Here is a 20613-nt window from a genome sequence, read left to right on the forward strand (position 1 = left end):
GACTGAGACACCCCCAGTTCAGGAAGGAGCACTATCGCAGGTCCTTCATTCCCACCGCTGTCAGACCGTACAACTCAAATGTATAGTTATTACATGCAATAACCTCTGTTCTTCACTGATTACAAACATCCAAATCCACTGCTACTCCAAATCCACTATGCTGAGCAAAAGACACTTTCCATATTTCTTCCTAAACGTACTGTACATAGGATACCTTATTTATTTATTTATTTATTTTTAATTTTGAAATTATTTTTGTGGTTTGCAAAGCTGTAATTTATTGTTCTTATTTGCACCTTTATTGTTGCTATGTATGCTATGTTATTGTTCTATGTCATCAAACTTCAAGCTTGAAATCACAAAACAGGTCAGTTTCATTTTCTAAATCACTACAGGCAGTCAAACATTATGTCGAGGAATTGCAGCGATCAGAAAAGTGAGGTGCTATAGAGGAGAGCTCAGGGTGAGGGACAGGAAGTGCTTCTAAAAGATCAATCAGAGAGCCTACAACAGGAAAGTCATGTCAATCAATGTTAAAAATCACGACAATCCATTTCACATGAAGTGTAATGGTGTAAACTGTCCACAAGATGGCAGCGTTTATCAGAGGAAGACAGACTAGTCACTGGAACTTTGCACCTGCAGCTGCACCATGCCGAGTTCCAGTCAGTCTGCTGAGTTCAAATTGTAAAAAACGACTTAAATTTAAAGTGGACCAACTAACCAGGCTCGAATCAGAAGCTCTTACACTTTTTGTGGGAGTAAGCCTACATTCAATTAGCAGCTTAATTCTGTAGATCAGTATTTTGTTTAATGAACCCCACAGCTTGCCGGGGGGTTTGAAAAGGAAGTTTTCTTTAAAAACAAAACAAAAAACAACAAAAAAACACACCATCGACAGAAACTGTAAAAACAGAAATTGTCTGATTTTCAAATTTCTAACAGTCCTTGAGCGAATCGTGTGCTACGAAAGCTTCTGTCAGGAAAACTAACCAAATCTAACCTTGAAATAGTGATGTTTCATCAACATCACTTGATTCTCATGGAAAATTTATCCAAAAACAAATTGGGTTAAATTCGGTGCTTTGTGGAGCCTTGAATGGCTATGCTGAGACCTCCAGTCCCGTGACAGTAGCTAGTCGTAGATAGGTTGTAAATATTTTAATATGTACAGCATGTGGAGCTGCCAGAGACTTGTGGGCACAGCAATTTTGGAAAATAAATCCATCCATTATCTATACACCGCTGAATCCTTTGCAGGGTCACGGGGGGGGCTGGAGCCTATCCCAGCCGTCTCTCGGGCGAAGGCAGGGGACACCCTGGGCAGGTCGCCAGCCTACCACAGGGCTACATATACAGACTGGAAAATAAATAAAGAAATATAACTTGTACTCTTCATTTTTGAGCTCTCCCTTCTTCTAGCCATGACAGTGCTGTTTCTGTTGAGGTGCAGGACTGAAAATGAGCCCACAGTGAGTGAAAAATGTGACAGACGCAGATGAGCTATGAGGATTTCAATTTTTCCCAGCCTCTCTAACCTCTACAAACCTCTCTAACACTGGTCAAGCTGGTCAACCATCACTCGAGCGGGTGCTGTACTCACCCTGCATGTCTGAGTCCAGACTGCCCTGGCTGGACACGACGCTCTGGACACGACTCGGCCTGAGTTTGCCACAACCTGAGGAAAGATATTTGAGTTTCTGTCACTAGATTTAGTGTCAGCAGGATCACAGTGACAAATCAAAGCCTCGGGGTACAGTCGCACCATGCAAAACTGAAGAAGCAGGTGAGCAAATTTGCATCTTCACTTCTGGTGGAGTTCAACTTTGGAGAACTTTGATAGGACTTTTGCTATTCCTATGTGTGACCATGTCCCACATCAGAGATGAGCTCTGCCAGATCACACAGACCCTCAGAGTCCTTCTCCTGCCCACATGACATCGAGTTGTTTTGTTGAGTTAATTTAAACACAAGATACGTGCTCGTATCTTGTGTGACACTTACGATTAACAAAGTGACCTCATGTGGAACATTGCTGGCTTGACCTGAATGAACCCACGCAGCACGCTCTGACTCGTTTACTTTGGAGAGCAGTTTGGGGCAGATTCGATGTTGAAGTTTCAGGTTTCAATCAAAGTGACAGAAATGAAGTTGGTTTTAGTTACTTTAAGATTAACTGCCCGGCCCTGTGTCAACATATACAAATCTAATCATGATTAATGAGGAATTTATGAAAGCCCATCCTCTCTAATACTGGCCAGAATGGTTTACATCCCATGTTTTGGCAACAGTGAGTGAAAACGCAGCAGAGGAACAGTGCAAACTCCTGACAGAATGAATAATGTGAACATCTGATTACAATCAAGCTCCAATATACAAAGACAGGCGTCCATATACAAACGAATATGAGCACTGAAGAGATTAGTTGGTGACGATTACACACTTGGGGTTGATTCTATCTGTATTCTAACAGGTATTTTTGCTCAATAAATGACTTTAAACCTTTAAGGACAATCAGTCAAATATCAAAACCGGTGCTGATTGTTTTTTTCAGCTTTAACTGAAGATGAAGATATTAAAACACACTTGACTTGTAGCAGAAAATGGGGTGTCACTGAGGCATTATGGGAAGACGTAACCACGCTGTGATAAAGTGTGCCAGTCATACTTGGAATGTCTAATAATTACAGTCAGACAGACATCATAACCTGTTGGATTGATAATGCATGCACTGGAATCCCTCAGTAACACACTGCAGATAGGGGTTTTTGCAGGTATGCAGTGTGTGGTGGACTCACTGTGAGAGGCTGACTGCACGGACTCAGCCAGGCTGACGCTGGACGGCGTCTTGGGAGGTGAGGTGGACTCTGCACAGCGTTCAGGCTGGAGCAGGGGGGTACTGGGCTGACCTCTGTCTCCTCCTATGCTAAATGAACTCTGAGAGACAGTGTCATGTGCCTCAGGCTTCAAGGCTCTGATTGGCTCACTGGCATCTGCACTTGTGTCACTGGGAGCGTCAGCAGCAATGCTGATGGACTTCTTATCTTCACTCTGCTGTTGGACAGTTCAAATAAAAATGAGTGTCATTTTCAGGATCATGAAGAGCATGAATATGAGGTCACTGAATAAATGTGCTTTGACTGTGCTGAATCATTCCTGTGGCAACATGAAAGAGGACATTGCTCTTTTACTTGATTTCCTTCTTTAAGGGTCACCACATCTACAATGAAGATTAGCCCCATAAACAAAAAGTATAACACTTTGAAGAAAAGAAACATTAAACTTCAGTGAAAAGGCAGAGACACTACAGTATATCACACGTAAAGGCTGCAGAGTCTGATTTAGCTCAGAGGCGACAGGTTGATCTATCCATCACATCATAAGTTCTCTTTGCTGTATAATTAATCAGGAGTCCATTTCCACAAAAGTAAATTTGCAAGCACTGCTTACACATCGATTACAAATGGTGGCAGTGTTGCATTGCACTGTAAAACATAGAAAAGAAGAGGAAAAGGGCTCAGTAAACCAGAATCATGTCAGGACTGTGAGAAACCACCTTCGCAAAATACTTTCCTGAGGCTGGCCCTGTCCTGATGAGGTGTTACATAAGAGCTAGCAGTTGCTAGCTAACTGGACCAAGCAGCATCGCTCTGTACCTCATTAAAAAGTTAAACAAAATACTAAGAAGGATTGTACAAAAGTGGACAGCAAGTGTGTTATTACTGTCACTCCGCACATCCCGGTGAGATGACATATCTGACCTCGCTGTCTGCCTCTGCTGCCTGAGCCCCTGCTTCGCTCTCCAGCACCACCTCCTCCACCTGTGCTGCAGCGCTGCAGGGGTTGGTGTGTTGCGGCGGGTCTGCGGTGCTCTCAGACAGCCTCTTTGTGGCATGGATCCTCTGAGGGTGCAGTCTGCTTAGGGACATGTAGTAGAAGCTGTCCTGCTCTCCATTCAGCACGTAGCCAGAGAACGATATTCTGCGAAACTCCTGTGGGATCAGACATCATCCGACCGCGTCTCATAATCATACATCTTAACAATGTGTGACAGCACTGATACAAGTATGTTCTACTCTGGACAAGTACTGAGGATTCACTCAGAAGAATAAAAATACAGAAAAAGACAATAAAGAATGCATATGAATGACAAAAAGTTACCATTATCTGCATTTTTTATTACAGAACATACCAAAGCATGACACTGGAATGCTTTTAATGTGGCACATCTGTGCAGGATGTATTGAAATAAGCTTATCACTGAATGGAAAAGCAATACAGTAAAACCAAGTCAGAACAGTATATCCTTTAAATAAATGCATGTGTGTGTGCATGCACATGTCCTTGCCTCTTTGAATCTCTCCAGAGACTGCTCAGGCCCGAAGACAAACTGCAGCGGGACGTCCTCACAGTGACAGTGAGGTCGACCGCTGGAGCGCGAAACATGCTCTGCTACTTTGTGCAGCGTGGCCGAGCTGATGACCCGAGAGTGACGCAGAGCGGAAACGATCTCGTCCTCCAGCAGCCAGCGGATCTGAAACACAGAGAGCAAAACCAAGACAAGTTCGTCACTGATGTCAGTCTACAGTCAGAGCAACATTTGAACAGTGCACAGTTTCCACTGTGAAATAAAAGAATTATCCAAGAATCAGTCTTAATACAAGAATTACTTGCAATGCCAACGTTCAACGAAGAGCTAGAACACAAAACCTGACAACTGATGATTTCAGTATCCTAGAATTCAACCAAACCATTCAAAAATGTGGAGTTTGCGCTCAGTTAAGGTGGTTGATTTCTAAAGGAAATATACATCACTGAGCCCAATAAATATATCTGGGATGAATGCAAACTCAACAAGACTTGTTATTATACTTTTGAAAGTGCACTTGTGAACTGTTCTTCTCGATGTCTATAATAGATGGTGTATTGTATCGTTGCGTTGCTGCTGCTAGCTCACATTCAGAAGAAGAAGACTCACCTCATCCATTGTAGCCAGAATTGCTAACTTGTGAGGAATGGGCAGTTTGGATAAAGAATCACCAGAGACCCTGATGGAAGACAGATATCAGACAAACAGAAACCCCTGTTTGACAGAAATCCCAGCTCAGTATCGTCATGTAGAACAAGCCTATGTGCTGAACGAGCTCACCCATCGACACCGGCCCCCCTCAGGCTGTCCAACACCGCCATCAGCTCCTCATCGGAGCGATAGGACGAGGGCTGTCCAGGTGAACGATTCAGGGACACACTGCTCTCCGAGGTGTAGCTGCACACAAAGAGCAGCTGTGACGTGCCACGCCGTGGTTTCATCATTCACACTTACTCAAAGGACCACACGTTCGCTTCAATTCAGCTGATCGTCATATCACATTAGAAGACAGCTTGGCCCAAGGATGCACAGAGTAATGACAACTCGGACAACTTCTCCCCCTGTTTTAGACATGTCTTCAGCCTTTTATGCTGTGTCCAAACAAAACTTTGAATAATCCTCCACTGAATTGTGGCTTTTGCTCACGGTTTGACTCACCGGTTATGATGGAAATCAGCCATGACTTCGATCTCCAGAGGTAGCGTCAGGACAAAAATGTCTAATGTGACTGAGAGCTCATTCAAATCCACTGACTGCAAGGCCTCAGGATTCTCCAAGCAGGGGATAATCTCACCTGCAATCACAAAACTGAAATAAGCACTGCAACAAAAGCAATAGTCTCTGCGGGAGGAACCCAGAGATCTTAACCTGGCTTCTCATGGGCTCTAAGTGTGGACATGAACAGACAATCTAGGCGGCACTCACCAAGGCAGGTAGGCAGTGTTTGTATGGGCATGGAGCCATGGCAGCTTTTCATATTGACGGAACAAGTGACATGAACAAACAGCGGTGGCATGTCCAGCTGTGGCCCCTCCTGCTCCAGCAGGGAGTCTCCCTCCAGGATGCTGAAGGAGTCCTGGTCCTGGTTGACGGTGTTGGAGTCCGACAGCGACCGGTCTTCACCCTCCCCGTGGGAGCTGGCGCCTGCATGCTCCTCGTACTCCACCACCAAATCTGTGTCGCTCTCCGTCAGGACGCAGCAGCCCAGCATGTTTTCTACACAGAGAAAGTAAACCGCTCAGCATCATATCACAGTGTAGTGTCTCTCAACTGAAAGGGTCAGCACACAGACTGAGGAGTGTTCACAAAGCACTGACAGACCTGTGGGATTTGGGAGGTGTTCTGCTGTCTGTAGTGTCGTCACTTATTCTGCATCTGAAACCAGGTCTCCCACTTGTAACATTCTGTTTTTAGGTTTGCAGGATTTAACTGACTGTGTGAATGCATTGTCAGAATAAGCAATGCAACTGATGGCTGTGTCCCAAACTACATTAAAAACATCTCAAAGCCTGATAAATGTGTGATAGACCCTCACCGTCCTCGGTAGCTGGCTCAGCCTCTGACACCAGCTCCTCACTGGGTCTCCTCCCTGTCTCACCGTCCTCTGAGTCCTCCTGAGGAGACAAACCGCAGCGCAGTCTGATCATCAGCAGAATTGTTTCATGTGCAGATGTTGGAGTGGTGTCTCTTTCCAGGCCAGAGCTGACGCATACATTTTGATTGCTTTTCCCATGCACAGATCACCCTCAGGCATGACTCATTTATCTCTACGTTAGATTTTTCTTTCGTTCAACAAATACATTTTCCTCTGTTGTTTTTTCCCCACCCAACCATTTCCTTTTCCTGTATACTCTATTTATTTTTATCTTGAATGATAATGAGATATGAAAGCAAAGCACAGTCAGTCTGAACACAAGTTAGCGACAGGAAATGTAAACTTTGTCAACTCACCTCTCTCTTGGAAGATGATGGGCAGTAGAAGAAGTAGTGTGGATTGGAGGGCACAGTTTTGAAGTACTGAGACACAATCTCCATGAATTTATCCTGTCAAATGATTTGATTGAAGTTTTTAAGCCATCAGCTTCACCTTGTTACCTTATTATCTCATGTACTTACTAATTACTCAGAGGAATAACAAGGTCTACTTAGAAAAAAAAAAGCCTTCAGACAATACCTGTATTATTTTGTGCAGATCTGGATACACTTCACACTTGGGCTGTGTCTGAAGCAGAGTCAGAGGGAACTCTGGGATACTGGCTGTCTTGGGCTCATCCAGGATCAGTGGAGATGTAGGAACAGATGACTTCCCTCTAGATTCAGCTTCACTGACATCCTCCATTTCAATACTACTCCCAGAAAAATCATAACATCAATGACTGCGCAAGCCCGTAGGAAACATAGAAACTTTCTCAGAGATCTGTTGACCAACTTCAGGTCTCCCTCAGGCAAACACCCATAGGAAGCAAATGAGGGATATACAGTAACATGGAAGAGTTTGGGTCCCCTTGGAGAGTAAAAGATGGCCCAATTTCCTACAGCATAAAGACGACACATTTCTCTAATATTTTAAGCAAGATTACTTTTTGTATTTCCATCTTTTACAGTTTTAAAATAAGAAAAAAGGAAAAGGGCCCAGAGGAAAAGTTTGGGCACCCTGCATGGTCAGTGCTTAACATAACACCCTCTTTGGCAAATATCCCGGCTTGCAAAGGCTTTTTATAGCCAGCTATTTGTGGGATTTTCAGCCATTCCTCCTGCAAAAGGCTTCTAGTTCTGTGACATTCTACTCTGCTGAGGTCTAAAACTGAGGCCATACTGATAGGACAATCCCACAAGAAGGGCTTGATGTCAAAGTCCTCATTTAAACCTTGAGTCTGTAGTAGGCCACAATGCTGCTAATAAAATGAAAAGGAACTGTGTTCAAAGTGTGCGGGGTCTCCTAGTGTTGCAATTTTACTGTAGATGCAAACCTGAACATAAGCAGGTATATAAGTTCTCATGTTGTTTTATATGTCCTTCTGGTCATTTGTCACATTCTGTATATTATTTGTTGTTATTCATACTAAATATGACACTGTATACTGTACGCTTCCATAGTTCAGCTCTGTTTAAGTTGTAAATTTATATAAACATTAGATGGCAGGGGTCCATTATGTTATCTTTCTATGTGTATGTGTGTGTGTATGTGTGTGTGTGTGTGTGTGTGGTTCATATACATACCTGGATGAGGAGGCCATGGCTGGCCTGTCATCTGATCGGTCCTCCTCCATCTCTCCAATGATAAAGGTGGCCGGGGTACTTGGAGGTTTTAGATTCCGACCCCATCCTGGAGCCTCCCCATGCTCCCTGAAGACCCTGATGTGTCCACAGAGGGTATGCAGGAAGGAGGTGACGTCAATCTCCTGCAGGGATTCTTCACAGTAGTCCATGGCCATCAGGACATCCTGGGAGCTGATGCTGTACGACTGCTGCAAGCTCCGGTACACACCTGGAGAATACAGTGAGCAAATCCACGACCACTGCTGTGTTAGACACAAGTCACACAGCCACTGACTTTCATCTGTACTTCAAAAGAACATGCTTCTCCAACAGCTTTGTCTTTAAAATAGAACTTCTCAATTTTTGTAGCACTGCAGCAGTGCAACTTAACGACTGACCAACCAGAAATAAAACCAGTGTATTTTCACACATACAAACAGAAATAACTGACAGAATTTGATCCTATCAACCATAAACCCAGGAAGTGTGCAACATCTGAAATCCTCCTGCTGCTGCTTCGATATTCTCTCTGCAGGCTTTAAAAAAATGTTTTTATCTGCATGGCATCACAGCTTGAGTTGAGTTGTTAGAACTCAGTGCTGCACTCAACACAGCACAACATATTGCAAGACAGACAGGAAAACTGTGTGGGGGTCTCTCTTGCTCTCAGGCTAAGCCCATTTAAGGGACAGACACGAGTATAGGCGAATCACTATTCACAGAGTTCTCCAAGGCTCCACTCTCTCCCCACTTTGGTTCAACATGTTCAACATGTGGCCCTGTAAGGTTATCACCAGGTGACTATGGTCCCATACAAGCACTGGGAAGCTGATTGGATGAGCCTACTATGGGTTTTGTAGGCAATAAGAAAATGATATCATTGTTTTCTTTAAATATCTCTGATTTGCTGTCTCTCTTAAGAATATATTCTATAAGAATATTCTTGTTTTGAATGTTTTTGCATTTTATTTCATCTTTTCGTATCAAATATGCTGTACAAATAAAGTTTTACTATTATTCAGTCAAGCAACTGATACAGCTATTTACAAGAAAGGACCACATTCATCAATTTGTTATTGCATACTGACAAAAATGTGGCTACGCGCTTGTAAATGGGCAGAACATGCAATCATGGACAGGCTGACAGACATTTAAATCTTAAATGCAGAAAAAAAAAAAAATTAAAATCTTTAAAAACCTGACAGGGTAATTCTACCAGCAGAGAATGATGATGACAGACAAACAGTTTGAATTTTAGGCGAACATAACATTCATCTGAGCGTATGTTGTGGTGGGGGGGGGTCACCTTTGACGTAGCTCTGGTGGTAATGCTCTTGCAGCAGACTGCAGTAGTTGGCCAGATCCTTGTGTTTGTGAGGCTGAGCCAGGAGGTCGATCCAAGGAGATGGACTGCTACGGTCATGAGACAGTGACCTGCCAGAGGACATACACAGAGACAGGAAATAAACACGCTCAGTGAGAAAGACGAAAGAAGGATCAACATGGACTCCAATCACCCAAAAGATTTATGTTGATCCACATAGACGTAATCTCACATACAGTAAGGGTAAAAATACAAAGGAAGTTTCAAAATACAGACAATTCCATTCCACATGATTTTGCATAAGCATTTAGACAGCTTGAGCCCAGATCTCCAACAGTAAGCAAAGTCAAAGAAGCCAACAAGCCTGTGTGGGACAGCTGAACCTCCGCAGCATGTGTTTGAAGCATCATAAAAAAAAAAAAATCACAAGAGGAAAAAGTGCTCGATAGCCAAAGATGGCCCATTTGTGTTTAAGTGTTTTCGTCCATGTGTCAAAACGTCCCTCAAAACAAACTGCTGCTACATACACATTCACTCTGCAAGTCTGCCGAAGCACAGCGGTCTGATCAGTGGTCTGCTCTTGGCTTTTAGTACAAAACACTCTTTATTGATGGAGCTGAAACATTTTTCAGCTCATACATTCTGCAAGAGCCTCTTTCACAAAAACAGCACGTACAGATGTGTCTGAAGTGAGCCACCATCGTCTCATAGTCTTAACTTAAACACTTCTTAATTAATAAAGTAAGGGATAATAATTTGTTAAAATGAATTGCATTTAAAGAATGCATTGTAGGAATATTAAAAGTCATTTAATTTGTCAAAAAATTCTCTTTATTTGCTCTGTATTCAAAGATAAATTAATGTGAATTAGAATTACAAAATTAAATTTCAATACTAATAATACTTGAGAGATTCAAAATGTTACTTTTTGTAATTCCATTGACTATGTGCCTGTGTGCATGTGGTGTCTGAATATCATATTCCATCTCACAATTGAACCAGAATTTGTCTCCTGTTTTAACGTTTACTTTTTCACCTCATGATGACGTTACTTAGCAGCACTGCACCTACTGTGTGTACACAGCAACACAAGCCTGAAGAAGAAGCACAGCGAGGCCTGGGAAGAGAAAATGGCTTTGGAGCCTACAGAATGAAGAGAAGCAACACTTTCCCCCTCTCCAGAAAACAAGCGCATCCTGACTTCTCAGAGGGGTCCAATGAAAGCTGAGCAGCCCCTCAGCAGAGAGGGAAGGAGAGCAGACAGAGAGAATCAAGCTGTGCTACCTGAACTTCATCTGCTGATTCATCTCCCAGGACTCAGCATCTTGAGCTCTATTCTCACGCGTGAAGACAATCAAAGACACACATGTTAACAACGGACTGCAAGTTCTGACAAAATTCATGGGTGAGTGGGTCAAACAATGATGGGAAGTACTTCAGCTAAAGGACAATGCATGTTTATTACAACTTGGCTCGTCTCTGTGTCGCTTCGTCCAGCACTCACAGTAACATTATACTCACCAAAGTAATTGCTGAAATCTGGGAACAAAAAGTAGTTGCACATCATACAGGATGTAAACAAAGCAAACATTCACCCAGATTACCTAAAGCACCGCCAGTCCACTGCCAGCTAACCACAATGCTAGCTGAGCAGCACTTCTACAGCACCAACGGTCATAAACTCTGGTTGAAACATCATTACAAAAGATGTTTTGATGTATAAGAACATATCTGGTTCATTGATAAGAAGGCACAAGCACAAATCAGTGGTCACTGAAACCACTGATTCTCCTCTCCTCCGCTCCTCTCACTTACGTGACATTTACATTTATTCATTTATTCATTTAGCCAACACTTTTAAATGAGGTACCTTCCAGTGCCACAGCAGATCAGCAGAAGCCTTCAAGTATAAGTGCTGCAGCACCTGATGGTGCATGAAGTAACATAACTCACTATTGTTTTCTCTTTTTTTGAGAGCGAGAGAGCAAAGTCGGTGCCTAAGTGCTTGTTCTTCCAGGGATTTTTAAAGACAACGGGATTCTGCTGACTGAATGTAGTTCAGTAAGTTGTTCCACCACAGAAGAAGCACACAGGAGAAGAGTTTGATTTGAGATTTCCTGCCTTACAGTGATGGCAGGAGAAGTCATCATTCATCTGCAAACTGTAGTGATTCCATGTAGGCAAGTGCCCTGGTAGTGGCCAAACATTAGCGACTTGAAGACCAGACATGCTACCACATTTTGGATCGTTCCTGTTTTACTGTGCATGCTGGCTGCTCTGACAGAGGGATGTTACTATAGTCGAGGTGAGGGATGACAAGTGCCTGGACAAGGAGCTGAACCACATACACAATCAGGTAGGACCTGATCTTTCTGATGTTATACAATTATTGCAAAAAGAGGTGACAGATGCAATATACTCAAAAGTCAGCTGGACATCACATACAAAGAGCAGATTTTTTGCGGACTTTGTTGCAGAGAATGAGGTGGAGCTGAACTGGATACTAATGTTGTGCTGAACAGAAGGACTGTCTGGTATCAACACAAGTTCAGTGTTAGAGAGAGACTTAAAAGCGGCTTCCTATCATCCATTTGGACATATCATTGAGGGAAGGCTGATATCATTGCTGAGACAGCTGGGACATCTGGCAGGAAGGACAAATAGAACTCAGCATCATTGGTATAGCAATGGTGGTGTATATTGAGAAGAGATGGGGGCCAAGCACAGGTCCATGTGGCACCCCAGTCCAAAGAAAGCAATGCTTGATCTTCACAACTCTCTTATCTCTGGTTGTATTAGTCCATTGTGGGTGATGTTGTAAATCAATGGCATATGTGCCTTCATGATTCTGATTTGTAAGGCATCTGATTAGTCATAGAAAGAAATGTGTCTATGGTTATTTTCTTTGATACATGACAGGAAAGATACATAGACCTTAATAAAAGGATAATAATAAAATATTTTACCAATATTTCAACCCTAGTGCACACACAAATCAAGTGAAGCCTGAAAGCTAGTTCAGGAAGTCAAGTCCAATCTGCCACTACACTCACATGGCATACTCCTCTCACTCCTCTCAATATATATCCAATGCACTCATCATAGCAGAGAAGTTTAGCTGTGCTCTGACGATTCTTTTGCTGTCACACCGCTCTCTCAAAGCTATACTGTCACCTGCTGCTACTGCTGCTGCCTTTCAAACAGCATTTCAAAAGCCAAGATCATCAAGAGAAAAAAAGATACCAAATATCAACGCTGCAAGTACTCTACATTCACATATTATCTACTCCTATACTATCTATGAGTTGGTTGACTACTTTTTCCAGATTTCACTGTGGTCCCAGGTCTCAGAAATGACCTTGGTGAGAACAATCATTATTACTAATAGGAATGATAGCCTAAACTGAAAAAATGACCAAAGTTGTAATAAACTGGAAGTACCTTTATCTACATATCTTAATAATTAATGTTGACGACATTGTAAGTTAATAGTTAATAATGACTAATTCTCACTGCCAAGATCAAAGATCACGGAGTATGTTTTTTCTGCAGAACATTCTCCAGAATGTCTGGAAGGTGGATAAATAGAAAAGTCTATTATCAGTACTTGTATTTTCTTTACTCCTGCAAGTGAGCACAGTACCTGAAGAAGATGTCCCTGGGTTGCCGGCTGGAGCTGCGGTGTACCAGCTGCTCCTTCAGGTGCTCCAGGGAGCAGTTGTAGACGTAGACTGGACATTTTAATTGGCTGCTGTCACTCGTACTCTGCTGAGAAACCTGCCTGCTGAAGCTGATGTGGAAATCTGCCTTCTGAGGTTCAGAGAATTGGACTCCCTCTTTTTCTCCCAGGTCTGGAAAGTTAGAAAAATAGATATTTTCCCCAAATCGTTCAGCCCTACCTGTTACTAATACATCTGTGTTAACAGGCAACAAGTGTGTGGCATTACTTAACTTTGGCTCTTAAGCCATTTTTGACTGGACTGCACTAATTTGGTTTTAACAACAATGTTGTACAAGAGTATTAGACCGACCTGAGCTTGGGGTCTCTGTCTCGGACACTCTGCTGTCCCAGCTTTCCTGGTCCAGGATCAGGTAGTCAGCTGGTCCAGTCTGGCCCTCGGACCGTGGTGAGAGCACAGGGGACCTGGTGGTGAAGTGTCCGCTGCTGGAGCTCCTTCTGAGTTTACTGGCAAGACTGAGGCCAGACTCAGACCTGTCCAGCCCACTGGTGGAGCCAGACAGGGAGTCCGGCTGAGATTTGTTGCTGGGAGTCAGAGTGTCGTCCTCCTGCGTGCTGACGTTACTCTGAGGGTCTGTCTCCAGCCCTGACGCCATCAACATCAGAACATCTGCAAAATAAACAGTATCCACATTTGACTCTTTTGCACTATGAGAATGTTGTCGACACACGTCACAGTAAATCTAGTCAGGGTTGTATCTCAACTTTTTTTTACAGAGGCTAACAGTTTTGCAGCACAGGCAGTATAAAACATCTGCTACCACCTCTAAAAACAACCACATGTAGTGCAGCTTATCACATGACTGGCAAACATGGGAAGCTGTGTAACAACTAAAAACTAGATACCAAAGATGTCTTTGTTCTTTAACAGAATGCAACAGATTCAAGTCATTGCCTCCCTGGAGCAGCAACAGAATGACAGCTGCTGCTCCTCGTCGACAGCTAGCCAAGAGAAACCCTTCATCCACTTTGCATTATATTGACACATTTCCCATCTCACTTTGCCCTTATTTTTATTTTGCAGTGTTTCAGTCGTTTCTTATCACAATAAATGATCCTTAACCTAAGCTATCAGAAAATGACCGTCCTGTTGCTAAGTTAAGTTGAGGTATGTCAGGCGAAAAAAAAACAAACAGAATTTCATTTACATTGTCTATTGGTAAGATGTTGAAAATGATATCTGTCAATTATAATCAATCTTTTGAAATGTATTGTTCATCTCTCTTGTATATACATGAAGCCCTAAGTCCTTTATTTTCACTTGTACAAGACTAAGATTTGTTCATCAGAACGTGTCACTGTTACACTGCAACTCTGCACGACCCTGCTGGGACACTGGGTTTATATTTTTTCTACAACGTGTGACTTGGAAATTAGCTATTTTTGAATATTTCACTATAAATGTAATTAAAAACACAACTGTGAAGCCTGCCACTACTTAATCTTTTATCTTTAGTGTGTGTTGTATTTGTGTAATTTTATTTAACTAAATATTCATTATTTCCAAAAAATTGAAATAAATTTATAACATCGCAGCCAGTTGACATGAAGGAAGAAAAAAAATATACTGTACTTAGAAACTAATAATATAGGGTAAATTCATCGAATTATTATATCATAGAACTATGACCATTATTGTCTACATAAGATAAACCAACTATCCTCTATCATAAATACACAGCTGGCATTTGCAAACTGCTTGAAAATCGGTTGAAATTCAGCCAGCTGCCTTGAGAGACTTCCCAGCAGAATAATGATGTGCTATCGATTAGCCTCACTAAAACAAGCAGCTCTAGCTACAGAGCATTTTGTCACTGCTTCAGACCGTCTGACACACACACAAACGGCAAAGCTGTATTGCATGGGTACTGCAGCAATTTCATTCATCACACAGACCAATTTTCTGGTTGCTCGTGCTACATATACGCTGTACTGTACAGCCTGATAATTGAAGGTGTACCTGTGAAGGAAGCAGGAAGGAAGGTGAGGAGGATCTGCTGGGAGCTGATGTACTTGGCATAGCACCTCCACTGTGGCACAGAGCAGCTCCTCTCCCTCTGCAAGGGCTCTTCTTCCACAAGGTCTGCATTACTGAAACTCTGACAGAGAGGAGACACATGTTTTTTACTGTACTTGTAAGGACTCATTAGTCGCTCTTCTCACAACTCCCACAGCAGATTTCAATTTATTTACCTAAAGCTTTTTTTTTTTACCACAACTGCAGACAGAAGCAGAGAGATCCAAAGAACTACATAAAACAGGCATATAATGGAGACAGGCCTTTATGTCTCATTTCCCTTGTGTTATAAGTATGTTTTCTGATTTACTCATGTTTTAATTTACTGACTGCTGATGCAAACTCAACACTTCCTCCATGTTTATCTGCTGTCTTGATAAACGCAGCATAATGTGTCTTTCCATAGTAGTAATTCCATCAGTACAGCAACACTAATATTTCACAAAGTCTTCCAGTGGCTCATAGGACACTAACCCTCCCTTTCCTGTTAGGCTTTGTGTTGAGTTCACTGACAGCAGTTTAACAGTGTCTCAAAAACAAGTTTTACCAAGTGGAACTAATTAGTGAATCAAAAAAGCATTTTGAAAAGTGAGAGAGGCAGAGTGGCGAGTATGACATGACTCTGGAATTAGTGCTGTGTCCATGTACATTACATTGAATTTATTGTGTCAGCCAGCAGGACAGTGGGTCTGTCTTTAACATGATAACTCTTTATATTTCATCAGCTCCACCTTTAGTCTGTTAATGCCAGCTGTATGACTGTAACAAGAATATAACATCAAATCAAATAGTTTTTATTATTATGATGGGATTACCTGTAAAGTGCTGGTGGATCCCATCACTTCTTTGCTGCTGCCAGTGGTGTGGAATGACGTCATGGTGTCCTGTCTGTCTGCAGCTTTCACACACTCCTCTGACAAAACATAAGAGGCAGAAATAATGAAAGATTGGAAGAGACAGTAACTCATCAGGAAGAACTGACATCAGAGGGCACATGTCAACACATCAAAGCCCTGCAGTTCTGTTAATGTGGAAGTTCACCTTTCATAAAGTCACATAAATTGGATACAGTAACAGCAGAGAGGACATGCAGGGACATGTGCTGACCTTTAATAACAGGCAAGGAGAAAGGAGCGGCATGGCCATCTCGTTCTCGCTCTAAGATATGGTGCATGAAGGTGACGTGGTCGCTGTCAGCCAGTGGGATTTCTCTGTCACTGAGCTCATGCTCCAGGCTGTTGTGGAAGAGGCTGAGCAGAAGCTCGTTGGGCAGACAGGGGGAGCTGTGAACCTGCTCCTCATTCTCCACTGCTACAGAGGAAATGGTGAAGGAGACACACATGAAAACAAGGAAGACTCCCTGTTTCTTAAAAAGGACAGGGTTAAGTATTGCCTGGTATTATTGACTCTCACGGTTTGTTTTTTTATGTCATTGCAAATGACTATAGAGGTATTTATTTCTCGATGGATTTATATTATTGTCCCTGTTGAAGGGAATGGTGTATGGACCGTATGAGTACTGTACCTGTACTGAATGTGAGGAAGAAGAGCTCAACCTGCTGACATTTTGGCAGCAGCTGAATGAGTTCAAACTGGAAAGGAACCATGTGAATGCTGTCCTCAGAGGCCAGGGCTTCTCCTGCACACACAGAGGCAACCCATCCACTACTCACTCTGCCTTTCAAATACAGCAATACACACATTAACCACACACACTCCAGTCATATACCAGGCTTCAGCCAAGCCTTGTTTCAATTACAAACGCATCACATTAAAAACCTTCAAACAGCTCAAAAGTCCATAACGCTGGTGTGAAACACTGACAGAAAAAACAGCAAAGTCGAAGCGGCTGGAATTATTAGTGAGCAGTATTTCTGCTACAGAAAAGAAACTCGGTGCAGCAGTACTACTGTGGAAATGTACATTATGCTGAATTTATCATGTGAACCACAATAGTACAAGAAATTACTGCCATCAGCGATGTTTTTCCACCTAGCCTTTATAAGTGACCAGATTTAACTGATGTCATTTGACTTCACATTGCACCTGGTTGTTCTCTCAGACTTCATAATCAAACACTGGATCTTGAGAATTGTGGTATTTACTGTATTACAGGTGTGTTGTATCCACCCCCTTTAATTCAACATTTCTTTCAGTGGATGATAGACAGAATTACTGTATTCATTCACTCATTAATTAACCTTTTTTTTTATAATCACTGTTATTCGACTGTAAATGAACCTCAGCACTTCCTGCATTTTTTACACCAAAAGTAAACTAAGACAGAGGGAGATTATACCCTGTGAAGGCTTTTAATGTATTATCCTGTATGTATAATGCATCAGTTATAATAATCCATAATTATAATAGAAAACCATAACACTCACACGGATGTGTTTTGCATAATAACTTGCACTTTTTATACTGATACATGTTATTTTTACTTAACATTTTCAACCTAACATTTTATTTGAAACAGTGTGATAATGCTACCTTTTCTTAAAGAAAGGATCTGAACCTCCAACGCTGCTGGCCACCAATCTAGAATTAATAGCATGTACAGTGTCGATGAACAATGTTTCTAAACAGCAGAGAGATTGTTACCTCTCACATCCTTGAGTTCAGTTGGCAGTGAGCAGACCTGGTCCTTATTTTGACACAGCTGGCTCAAATACTCAAAGGTCATCATGGTTGACATACAGGCCAAATCCCTCGGGAAGATCTACACAGAAGGTCACTCTTAAACACAACTTCATGCTCCTTAATATAAATAAACATACAGACTACACCATCTCCTCCAGAAGCCACCCTCAGCTCTGTTTCAGAATAAATGAGTGGGTGGACAGACTTTCACTGTGGGACTAGCTGCTGTATGAATTAGTTATACACACTGCTTGAGGGATCTCCTGGTACTTGAGGCCCTGGAAGTGGCGATGCTGGTCCATGCAGTTCATCACTGTGCCGCTCTGTGGCTCTACCCAGCACTCCGTCACTAGGTTCAGTTCAGTGTCCACGTCTACAGCCTCCACTTCAGTGTCATTGTCGTCATCGGTGGAGAAGCTGGAGTCCCATGAAAGACAAAAGACAATAGGCTGTCAAATGCAGAATTACAATTCAACCGAACTGCAAGGAAATGCAGACAGCAATCATGAAAGAGGGTCAGTGGTATGCAGACCAGACCTCTGAGCTAAAACCACAAGAGTCTGCAGGTTTTCATTCAGTCTGCAGGTTAACCAAGTTCCTCCATCTTCTTTAAGGACTGCTCATCAGTTTGAGGACTCCTTGCAGACTGTTGGGCTTACATTGCACATGGTTTGGCCTCACAGATGTAGAATTTGAACATCTCCTTGGCACCATCTTAAGGTTGTTTCAAAAACAACACCAGTAGTGAATGGGCTGGCACCTGACCTCTGAATCACCGTCTACATGTCTGGCTTGTTTTACTCTCCTGCAAGGTTTCCTCATCACCACCCTGATGGCCTGTTAGGCCTCTTCTGAATCTGCCTGCTGAATCTTTTAATTCTAGTTGTGCTGCCTCTGATAATAGAAATGCCTAGTCACATCATACTAGTCACTACAATGTAGACCCCTGCCAGAAATTTCAACTCACTTTTGTTTAAAAACAACTTTTTACACTGTGTCACCCTATTAAGACCCTGCCCTCAACCCCACAGCTATACATTCATACATCTCTGTTATATAACACAGTCTGTCTGTACTCACCCAAATCTTGCCAGACTGGGGCTACTGAATGTCAGGACCTTATCCCTCATATTAACACTAACAAACATGACCTGTTCTTCCTCACTGAAGCCTGGATAAACCAGGGCGATGGAAGTGGTATCCCCAGATTTCCACTTCTTTAGCCAGCTCCCATCCTCTGGTCCAGGTAGTTATTTTCAGGAATATGACCTGCTCTCTAGTCTCAGTTGGCCAGTTTATGTCATTTGACTCATTATCCTTCTAAATTACTGGTAAAGACACCATGCTTTTTGTCTGGATTTACAGAACACCAAAACATTCAAATGCCTTCATCAGTGAATTCTCTGAACTGTCGAACTATGACAGGGTCTGCCCACTTCACATTCATGTCAAGCCAAAGAATTCTTACTCATTACTGAATCTTTTATTCTGGTTCAGTCAAAAGTCCAATGCTTGTCCAAACCATAGTCTGGACTTACTTTTATCCTCAGGTTCCTGCCCTCTAATTTTAAATGTCTGAAAATGTATCAGATCATAAGTCAGTTTTATTTGATGTATAGCTTCCTCCTCTGCTCCCGCACAAACTGCTCCTGTATGCTCTCACATTCTCACCTCAACTGGCCAATGTTAATGTAAACGCAACCAGCATCTGTGGGCCCTACTCTGTTTAGGCAAAGCTGCAGCACTGTGTCAGACTGGGACATTAAACTTAAGGCTTGGATATGAGCTTAAGAAGAGAAGTTGCTGAGCCAATAAGGATCACTTGATCCTTCAGGTTATCAGAGACATTCAAATTCAGAATGAACAAATTTGGTCATTCTGAATTGAACTGAATCGTAATGTGGAAGTGATGTGTTCATATCCTTCAAGTAATACATCAATAAACTAAGTGCTGAATTTATAAGACCTTTTGTGTTTTCAGTTACAGTATAAAACACAGGGATGTTCACAGCATTTCACTTTCTGACCACCGAACTGTAGTCACTTACTTGATGCAGGAACTAGTCAACTCAATCCTTTGTGATCAATGCCTGGTGGTGATTTTAGGATTCACTGTAGCCTTGTTTAAATGTAAGGGGGTGTGGACAGTGGTGAGGATGATGGGATGGATTTTCATATGTTCTTCCACAAAGCCCACTTCACAATACTGCATTCAAGGGGATTTATAGCACACCTTCATGTAAAATGATTACAGTGTGTGTACATGGAGTCAGATCAGTCTCAATATGGATGAATGCACACAGAATGTTTCATAAATGTATTTCAGGATTGATATATAAAATACTTTTCAATGCACACAAAAATAGTTACTGTTTTAAATGTAAAACAAATAAAAATATGGTTCACAAATGCATTTCTGATGCATACACAAATATTAATATATATATAGTCGTTTCAGACCAATCAGCCTCCTCTGAGGAACTACTGACAGCAAACATGGTTTAGGTAGGACAACAGCAAAGGAATTACTCCTAAAATGGTTAATGCAGATGCTGCTGTAGCATCATTTATATCACAACTGGACAAGTATTTCTTCACTGAAAGAGCAAAGGCACTGATGGCTTTCCTCAGTGGAAAAGCTTTGCTAAGAGTCCTACCGCAACATCATATGTGTCATAAATCTGAATGCTGTCCCTTTCCACACAGTTTCCAAACATGCCCTCCCACATGGCTCTGTGTAACAAACCTTCCAGCACATCAGA

At 42.2% G+C, this 20613-nt stretch overlaps 1 protein-coding gene across 6 annotated transcripts in view; it reads right to left on the minus strand.

Annotated features, from left to right (window-relative positions):
- szt2 (SZT2 subunit of KICSTOR complex) overlaps positions 1-20613 on the minus strand; it is a 106984-nt gene that overhangs the window by 68528 nt on the left and 17843 nt on the right. For 5 of the 6 annotated variants that reach the window (XM_041934542.1, XM_041934541.1, XM_041934543.1 and 2 more), the window contains exons 14-35: positions 18100-18268; positions 17813-17930; positions 16734-16847; positions 16316-16519; positions 16024-16121; positions 15152-15290; positions 13484-13801; positions 13096-13303; positions 10737-10784; positions 9435-9562; positions 8090-8357; positions 7044-7215; positions 6821-6913; positions 6405-6483; positions 5795-6085; positions 5528-5663; positions 5150-5266; positions 4979-5048; positions 4349-4534; positions 3762-3992; positions 2799-3054; positions 1604-1678 (exon numbers count right to left, since the gene is read on the minus strand). In XM_041934542.1, coding sequence (XP_041790476.1) covers positions 1604-1678; positions 2799-3054; positions 3762-3992; positions 4349-4534; positions 4979-5048; positions 5150-5266; positions 5528-5663; positions 5795-6085; positions 6405-6483; positions 6821-6913; positions 7044-7215; positions 8090-8357; positions 9435-9562; positions 10737-10784; positions 13096-13303; positions 13484-13801; positions 15152-15290; positions 16024-16121; positions 16316-16519; positions 16734-16847; positions 17813-17930; positions 18100-18268 — 3518 coding nt within the window. The remainder of the gene's footprint in view (positions 1-1603; positions 1679-2798; positions 3055-3761; positions 3993-4348; positions 4535-4978; positions 5049-5149; positions 5267-5527; positions 5664-5794; positions 6086-6404; positions 6484-6820; positions 6914-7043; positions 7216-8089; positions 8358-9434; positions 9563-10736; positions 10785-13095; positions 13304-13483; positions 13802-15151; positions 15291-16023; positions 16122-16315; positions 16520-16733; positions 16848-17812; positions 17931-18099; positions 18269-20613) is intronic. The other variant, XM_041934546.1, reaches the window with a different exon arrangement.

Source organism: Chelmon rostratus, chromosome 4, assembly GCF_017976325.1.
Source record: "Chelmon rostratus isolate fCheRos1 chromosome 4, fCheRos1.pri, whole genome shotgun sequence".
NCBI classification, from domain to species: domain Eukaryota; kingdom Metazoa; phylum Chordata; class Actinopteri; order Chaetodontiformes; family Chaetodontidae; genus Chelmon; species Chelmon rostratus.